This window comes from Lucilia sericata, unplaced genomic scaffold, assembly GCF_015586225.1.
Source record: "Lucilia sericata isolate MDLA Ls3-8-SP2 unplaced genomic scaffold, ASM1558622v1 Contig000207F_arrow, whole genome shotgun sequence".
NCBI classification, from domain to species: domain Eukaryota; kingdom Metazoa; phylum Arthropoda; class Insecta; order Diptera; family Calliphoridae; genus Lucilia; species Lucilia sericata.
Genome location: NW_023994235.1, coordinates 383,087 through 392,037, shown reverse-complemented (window position 1 = coordinate 392,037; position 8,951 = coordinate 383,087). Strand labels below are relative to the sequence as shown.

At 30.9% G+C, this 8,951-nt stretch overlaps 1 protein-coding gene and 1 long non-coding RNA gene across 2 annotated transcripts; both read left to right on the top strand.

Annotated features, from left to right (window-relative positions):
* Positions 1-2,208: 2,208 nt before the first annotated feature.
* On the top strand, positions 2,209-6,732 carry LOC119602074 (enhancer of split M1 protein-like). The gene is made up of 3 exons (XM_037953401.1): positions 2,209-2,501; positions 2,571-2,717; positions 6,531-6,732. The coding sequence occupies exons 1-3, from the start codon at positions 2,474-2,476 to the stop codon at positions 6,578-6,580; spliced, it is 225 nt and encodes a 74-aa protein (XP_037809329.1). The 5' UTR covers positions 2,209-2,473; the 3' UTR covers positions 6,581-6,732.
* A 1,050-nt stretch (positions 6,733-7,782) lies between these two features.
* LOC119602079 lies at positions 7,783-8,534 on the top strand. The gene is made up of 3 exons (XR_005231308.1): positions 7,783-7,957; positions 8,030-8,187; positions 8,355-8,534. It is a non-coding gene; the product is annotated as an uncharacterized LOC119602079 (long non-coding RNA).
* The last annotated feature ends 417 nt before the right edge of the window (positions 8,535-8,951 follow it).

Sequence of the window (8,951 nt, the reverse complement as noted above, 5' to 3'; positions counted from 1 at the left end):
GTCTATAGTCTAGTCTATAGTCTAGTTTATAGTCTAGTCTATAGTCTAGTCTAGTCTAGTCTATAGTCTAGTCTATAGTCTAGTCTATAGTCTAGTCTATAGTCTAGTCTATAGTCTAGTCTATAGTCTAGTCTATAGTCTAGTCTATAGTCTAGTCTATAGTCTAGTCTATAGTCTAGTCTATAGTCTAGTCTATAGTCTAGTCTATAGTCTAGTCTATAGTCTAGTCTATAGTCTAGTCTATAGTCTAGTCTATAGTCTAGTCTATAGTCTAGTCTATAGTCTAGTCTATAGTCTAGTCTATAGTCGTCTATAGTCTAGTCTATAGTCTAGTCTATAGTCTAGTCTATAGTCTAGTCTATAGTCTAGTCTATAGTCTAGTCTATAGTCTAGTCTATAGTCTAGTCTATAGTCTAGTCTATAGTCTAGTCTATAGTCTAGTCTATAGTCTAGTCTATAGTCTGTCTATAGTCTAGTCTATAGTCTAGTCTATAGTCTAGTCTATAGTCTAGTCTATAGTCTAGTCTATAGTCTAGTTATAGTCTAGTCTATAGTCTAGTCTATAGTCTAGTCTATAGTCTAGTCTATAGTCTAGTCTATAGTCTAGTCTATAGTCTAGTCTATAGTCTAGTCTATAGTCTAGTCTATAGTCTAGTCTATAGTCTAGTCTATAGTCTAGTCTATAGTCTAGTCTATAGTCTAGTCTATAGTCTAGTCTATAGTCTAGTCTATAGTCTAGTCTATAGTCTAGTCTATAGTCTAGTCTATAGTCTAGTCTATAGTCTAGTCTATAGTCTAGTCTATAGTCTAGTCTATAGTCTAGTCTATAGTCTAGTCTATAGTCTAGTCATAGTCTAGTCTATAGTCTAGTCTATAGTCTAGTCTATAGTCTAGTCTATAGTCAGTCTCTAGTCTAGTCTATAGTTTAGTCTATAGTCCAGTCTATAGTCTAGTCTATAGTCTAGTCTATAGTCTAGTCTATAGTCTAGTCTATAGTCTAGTCTATAGTCCAGTCTATAGTCTAGTCTATAGTCTAGTCTATAGTCCAGTCTATAGTCTAGTCTATAGTCTAGTCTATAGTCTAGTCTATAGTCTAGTCTATAGTCTAGTCTATAGTCTAGTCTATAGTCTAGTCTATAGTCTATCTATAGTCTAGTCTATAGTCTATTTTATAGTCTAGTCTATAGTCTAGTTATTAGTCTAGTTTATAGTCTAGTCTATAGTCTAGTCTATAGTCTAGTCTATAGTCTAGTTTATAGTCTAGTCTATAGTCTAGTCTATAGTCTAGTCTATAGTCTAGTCTATAGTCTAGTCTATAGTCTAGTCTATAGTCTAGTCTATAGTCTAGTCTATCTAGTCTATAGTCTAGTCTATAGTCTAGTCTATAGTCTAGTCTATAGTCTAGTCTATAGTCTAGTCTATAGTCTAGTCTATAGTCTAGTCTATAGTCTAGTCTATAGTCTAGTCTATAGTCTAGTCTATAGTCTAGTCTATAGTCTAGTCTATAGTCTAGTCTATAGTCTAGTCTATAGTCTAGTCTATAGTTAGTCTATAGTCTAGTCTATAGTCTAGTCTATAGTCTAGTCTATAGTCTAGTCTATAGTCTAGTCTATAGTCTAGTCTAAGTCTAGTCTATAGTCTAGTCTATAGTCTAGTCTATAGTCTAGTCTATAGTCTAGTCTATAGTCTAGTCTATGTCTAGCTATAGTCTAGTCTATAGTATAGTCTATAGTCTAGTCTATAGTCTAGTCTATAGTTTAGTCTATAGTTTAGTCTATAGTCTAGTCTATAGTCTAGTCTATAGTCTAGTCTATAGTCTTGTCTATAGTATAGTCTATAGTCTAGTCTATAATCTAGGCTATAGTGCTTGTAAATTTTCATATAACTCTTTTTAAATAAAATTTAATAATTCATTATTCCTAATCGTCAAAAAATTTAATTTATTTTTCTGCTTAGAAAATATTAGAAATTGCAATATTAAAATATTAATAACTTGCTACAAATACCTAATTAATTTAATTCATTCGAAAAATATGAAAAAATCTTGGGAAATTTAGAAAATAATGCAATTTGTATGCTTTACTAAGATGTAACATATAATTATATATAATTTCCGTGGAATCTACTTCAATAGTGTTTTAACTCAAAATTTTGATATTTTTAACCCAAATATGTAGTTTTAATTTTAAAATATGGAAAATATAAATGATGACTTAGTATACAATTGAAATACATATTGCTCATTGTACATACATATATGCAAGTATTTTTAATAAAGAAAACCCCCCACTTACAATGAATTGAAAACAATTGTAAGTAAGAATTGTGTTAAACAAAAAGAAATTGTATTTACATAAATGAGATTTACTTATTACTTGGCTAAAACCTATAAAAACTTATTGATGACTCTCGCCAACAATCATTTCAATTGTTACAATTCAAACAAAGACATTAAAATATTCGCTGCACAAAAATGAAATATATTGCAGTACTTGTATGCGGTAAGTTTCCTTAATATATAAATAATCCCCATTTAATTTTTTATTAAAAATCAATATTTAAATTTTTAGCCTTATTTTTGATCTGCTCGGTTCAGGCACAATGTCCTAGTATTTGTCCAGCTGTTTATCAGCCAGTTTGTGGTTTTAATGGTCGCTGTTACAAACAATTCAGCAACTCTTGTCAGATGGGGGTGGAAAATTGCAATAAAAAACAGAGTAAGTTAGAGTAATGAACAATGTTGTTTAGTGTAGCATATCTATAGCCTAGTCTATAGTCTAGTCTATAGTCTAGTATATAGCCTAGTCTTTAATCCAGTTAATAGCCTATAGCTTAGTCTATAGTATAGTCTATAGTCGAGTCTAGTGTATATCACAGTCTATAGTCTAGTATAGTCTAGTATATCACCTGATCTTTAGTCTAGTCAAGAGTCTAGTCCATAGTCTGGTCTATATTCCAGTCTAGATTATAGTCTATAGTTTAGTAGACTATGGAGTCTTTTATCTAGTCTATAATCTAGTCTTTAATATTGTCTATAATCTAGTCTAGTTTGTATTCTAGTTTATAGTCTGGTCTATAGTCTAGTCCATGATCTAGAATAGTCTGTTCTATTGCCAAGTCTGTAGTCTAGTCTTTAGTCTAGTCTATAGTCTAGTCTATAGTCTAGTCTATAGTCTAGTCTATAGTCTAGTCTATAGTCTAGTCTATAGTCTAGTCTATAGTCTAGTCTATAGTCTAGTCTATAGTCTAGTCTATAGTCTAGTCTATAGTCTAGTCTATAGTCTAGTCTATAGTCTAGTCTATAGTCTAGTCTATAGTCTAGTCTATAGTCTAGTCTATAGTCTAGTCTATAGTCTAGTCTATAGTCTAGTCTATAGTCTAGTCTATAGTCTAGTCTATAGTCTAGTCTATAGTCTAGTCTATAGTCTAGTCTATAGTCTAGTCTATAGTCTAGTCTATAGTCTAGTCTATAGTCTAGTCTATAGTCTAGTCTATAGTCTAGTCTATAGTCTTAGTCTATAGTCTAGTCTATAGTCTAGTCTATAGTCTAGTCTATAGCCTAGTCTATAGCCTAGTCTATAGTCTAGTCTATAGTCTAGTCTATAGTCTAGTCTATAGTCTAGTCTATAGTCTAGTCTATAGTCTAGTCTATAGTCTAGTCTATAGTCTAGTCTATAGTCTAGTCTATAGTCTAGTCTATAGTCTAGTCTATAGTCTAGTCTATATTCTAGTCTATAGTCTAGTCTATAGTCTAGTCTATAGTCTAGTCTATAGTCTAGTCTATAGTCTAGTCTATAGTCTAGTCTATAGTCTAGTCTATAGTCTAGTCTATAGTCTAGTCTATAGTCTAGTCTATAGTCTAGTCTATAGTCTAGTCTATAGTCTAGTCTATAGTCTAGTCTATAGTCTAGTCTACAGTCTAGTCTATAGTCTAGTCTATAGTCTAGTCTATAGTCTAGTCTATAGTCTAGTCTATAGTCTAGTCTATAGTCTAGTCTATAGTCTAGTCTATAGTCTAGTCTATAGTCTAGTCTATAGTCTAGTCTATAGTCTAGTCTTTAGTCCAGTCTATAGTCTAGTCTATAGTCTATAGTCTAGTCTATAGTCTAGTCTATAGTCTAGTCTATAGTCTAGTCTAGTCTAGTCTAGTCTAGTCTATAGTCTAGTCTATAGTCTAGTCTATAGTCTAGTCTATAGTCTAGTCTATAGTCTAGTCTATAGTCTAGTCTATAGTCTAGTCTATAGTCTAGTCTATAGTCTAGTCTATAGTCTAGTCTATAGTCTAGTCTATAGTCTAGTCTATAGTCTAGTCTATAGTCTAGTCTATAGTCTAGTCTATAGTATAGTCTATAGTCTAGTCTATAGTCTAGTCTATAGTCTAGTCTATAGTCTAGTCTATAGTCTAGTCTATAGTCTAGTCTATAGTCTAGTCTATAGTCTAGTCTATATCTAGTCTATAGTCTAGTCTATAGTCTAGTCTATAGTCTAGTCTATAGTCTAGTCTATAGTCTAGTCTATAGTCAAGTCTATAGTCTAGTCTATAGTCAAGTCTATAGTCTAGTCTATAGTCTAGTCTATAGTCAAGTCTATAGTCTAGTCTATAGTCAAGTCTATAGTCTAGTCTATAGTCTAGTCTATAGTCTAGTCTATAGTCTAGTCTATATTCTAGTCTATAGTCTAGTCTATAGTCTAGTCTATAGTCTAGTCTATAGTCTAGTCTATAGTCTAGTCTATAGTCTAGTCTATAGTCTAGTCTATAGTCTAGTCTATAGTCTAGTCTATAGTCTAGTCTATAGTCTAGTCTATAGTCTAGTCTATAGTCTAGTCTAGTCTAGTCTATAGTCTAGTCTATAGTCTAGTCTATAGTCAAGTCTATAGTCTAGTCTATAGTCAAGTCTATAGTCTAGTCTATAGTCTAGTCTATAGTCAGTCTATAGTCTAGTCTATAGTCAAGTCTATAGTCTAGTCTATAGTCTAGTCTATAGTCTAGTCTATAGTCTAGTCTATAGTCTAGTCTATAGTCTAGTCTATAGTCTAGTCTATAGTCTAGTCTATAGTCTAGTCTATAGTCTAGTCTATTGTCTAGTCTATAGTCTAGTCTATAGTCTAGTCTATAGTCTAGTCTATAGTCTAGTCTATAGTATAGTCTATAGTCTAGTCTATAGTCTAGTCTATAGTCTAGTCTATAGTCTAGTCTATAGTCTAGCATAGTCTAGTCTATAGTCTAGTCTATAGTCTAGTCTATAGTCTAGTCTATAGTCTAGTCTATAGTCTAGTCTATAGTCTAGTCTATAGTCTAGTCTATAGTCTAGTCTATAGTCTAGTCTATAGTCTAGTCTATAGTCTAGTCTATAGTCTAGTCTATAGTCTAGTCTATAGTCTAGTCTATAGTCTAGTCTATAGTCTAGTCTATAGTCTAGTCTATAGTCTAGTCTATAGTGTAGTCTATAGTCTAGTCTATAGTCTAGTCTATAGTCTAGTCTATAGTCTAGTCTATAGTCTAGTCTATAGTCTAGTCTATAGTCTAGTCTATAGTCTAGTCTATAGTGTAGTCTATAGTCTAGTCTATAGTCAAGTCTATAGTCTAGTCTATAGTCTAGTCTATAGTCAAGTCTATAGTCTAGTCTATAGTCAAGTCTATAGTCTAGTCTATAGTCTAGTCTATAGTCTAGTCTATAGTCTAGTCTATAGTCTAGTCTATAGTCTAGTCTATAGTCTAGTCTATAGTCTAGTCTATAGTCTAGTCTATAGTCTAGTCTATAGTCTAGTCTATAGTCTAGTCTATAGTCTAGTCTATAGTCTAGTCTATAGTCTAGTCTATAGTCTAGTCTATAGTCTAGTCTATAGTCTAGTCTATAGTCTAGTCTATAGTATAGTCTATAGTCTAGTCTATAGTCTAGTCTATAGTCTAGTCTATAGTCTAGTCTATAGTCTAGTCTATAGTCTAGTCTATAGTCTAGTCTATAGTCTAGTCTATAGTCTAGTCTATAGTCTAGTCTATAGTCTAGTCTATAGTCTAGTCTATAGTCTAGTCTATAGTCTAGTCTATAGTCTAGTCTATAGTCTAGTATAGTCTAGTCTATAGTCTAGTCTATAGTCTAGTCTATAGTCTAGTCTATAGTCTAGTCTATAGTCTAGTCTATAGTCTAGTCTATAGTCTAGTCTATAGTCTAGTCTATAGTCTAGTCTATAGTCTAGTCTATAGTCTAGTCTATAGTCTAGTCTATAGTCTAGTCTATAGTCTAGTCTATAGTCTAGTCTATAGTCTAGTCTATAGTCTAGTCTATAGTCTAGTCTATAGTCTAGTCTATAGTCTAGTCTATAGTCTAGTCTATAGTCTAGTCTATAGTCTAGTCTATAATCTTGCCTATAGTCTAGCCTGGAGTCTAGTCTTGCCTAGTATATATTCTAGTCTATTTATAGACTAGTCTATAATAGTATAGTCCAATATTTAGTCTAGTATATATATTATTCAACAGTTTTGAAATGTCATATTATAAAAAAATATGATTTTGATTGTTTATTTTCAGATTTCAGACAAGTGAGTTTGGGAAACTGTAATGGATCAAAAAGATGTTAATTTAACAACATTATACATATCAACAATGAAAAAAAATATAATATATATTAATTAAGTAAATATTATATTTTAGTCCTAATACATCTATCATTTATAAACATAATTTGGGTATCATTCTTGTAAAAATAAAAAATAAAATTATTATTTTAAAATAAAAAATAAATGTCATGCAGTCTGTAGCACAACCTTATAAGAATAACGCGTTGACCTAACAAACACCCGCTAATGACTTGTACTTACTCAACAACATACTTTTCACTGACAACTACTTACCGTCTGCATTACTTAGAATTACTCTGGTAATGACTTTCCTTTAATCTAATACAGAAGTAGTGTGGTTCAATGAGTAGAACATTTGACTTACAAACTGAAGTTCCTAGACTATAATCAAGTCTATAGACTTTTTAACTAAAAAACAACGCTGCTATAAAAGTTTTAAATCTGACCAAATTTAAACATTTCTAAACCACTGTGTACTTTAAACTTTTTTTAAACTGTAAACGTTTGTTTATAGCGTTTGGATAACAACTTTTAGTTCGCTACTATTATTAGGGACGGTTTTAAACAAATTACAGAATATTAATTTTGATCAGTTATAATAAACAAATACAGTGTTTTCCTTTAAAACTATTATAATGTTTACCGATATTTTAAATTTAATAATAAACTACCCAATAAAAACTGGTATATTTCGCAGAAATCTCAACCAGTTTATACATAAATTAAAATAAACCTATTAATAAATAATAATTTTCTAACATCATTTTACTTAAAACTAAATATTTACTTCATTTAAAAGTCTTTTAATCGGCATTGAAGAATCGTATTCGAACCCTACATTTGTTAAAGTTGTAAATCGTAAAAATTGTTGCAACGATAACTTAATCTCCATAAGGAAGCGAATGGAGTCACACTTGATCAACAATTGCTAAGTAAACAACATCTTAAGAGTATTATTTTGCCTAGAGTGGAACCTACTATAGGCTGCAAATTGTTACCAATGTTACCAACCAACCAAATATACAAAATAGTACATCTTCAGCAAACAAATTAAAAATCAAAACCAAAAATACAAAAAAATAAACAAACTTTTTTTTGGCGAAAATAAAAAACCCCCACTTAATTAGCACTTTGGCAACGAAAAACAAAATCACAGCCGGCAAATTGTATAAGTGTGGGTTCGATAATAAAAATTATAGATTCAATTTTATTTTGAACACGTTCTCTAGCGTCAGGTTGTGGAATCACCGAAAAACTATAAAAACTTATTAAAATTTAAATTTAAAAATCATATTGATAACAGCTACTCGCCCTTAAACACTAAAGTTAAACAATAAAATTGACAAAATGAAATTTTTTATTCGCTATTATTTGCCGGTAAGTAGAAGATATTGGAGAAATAAATAAATTGGAAATTTGAGTGCTAAAGAATAATCTTAAAAATTTTAGCTTTATTCTTCATCTGCGCCTCTGGAGTACAAGCCCAACAATGTCCCGTTGCTTGCCCAGCATTATTTAGACCCACCTGCGCTTTTCAACGGTCGTTGCCACAAACAATTCACCAACGATTGTTTTGATGAACTACGAAAACTGCAGTAAGAAAGAAAGTAAGTTGGAATTATTAAATAAAATTATAAAAAAAACCCGAGGCTGAATAATTTCTATAAAATTTTTTTCAATTTCCATCCGCTATATTGAATCAGGGGACTTTTTAGATCCTCTTTTTTTTAATATTCCTATAGATATAATTTGAATTTTTATTTGTTATTTTCAGACTTCCAAATTGTAGAATTAGCTAAATGCTCTCAAAAGGGTTGCCGTTCAATGTTAAATTAAATATAAGTTATTGTTTATTTTATATAGAAAAAACATTAAGTTATAATAAAGTAAAAAGTTAATTAAAAAATGTAATCTTCCCTTTAATAAATAGTGTACTTTACAGAACAAATCCAAACGAAAACGGTTATTTTTTATATTTAACAAAGTACCCATATAGTCTAGTCTATAGTCTAGTCTATAGTCTAGATAGTCTAGTCTATAGTCTAGTCTATAGTCTAGTCTATAGTCTAGTCTATAGTCTAGTCTATAGTCTAGTCTATAGTCTAGTCTATAGTCTAGTCTATAGTCTAGTCTATAGTCTAGTCTATAGTCTAGTCTATAGTCTAGTCTATAGTCTAGTCTATAGTCTAGTCTATAGTCTAGTCTATAGTCTAGTCTATAGTCTAGTCTATAGTCTAGTCTATAATCTAGTCTATAATCTAGTCTATAGTCTAGTCTATAGTCTAGTCTATAGTCTAGTCTATAGTCTAGTCTATAGTCTAGTCTATAGTCTAGTCTATAGTCTAGTCTATAGTCTAGTCTATAGTCTAGT

Bases quoted from the DNA above. Each gene is read 5' to 3' on its own strand.
- LOC119602074 (XM_037953401.1), top strand. From the start codon at position 2,474: ATGAAATATATTGCAGTACTTGTATGCG. The intron at 2,502-2,570 runs GTAAGTTTCCTT...TTAAATTTTTAG, and splicing joins TATTGCAGTACTTGTATGCG to CCTTATTTTTGATCTGCTCG. The intron at 2,718-6,530 runs GTAAGTTAGAGT...GTTTATTTTCAG, and splicing joins AAATTGCAATAAAAAACAGA to ATTTCAGACAAGTGAGTTTG.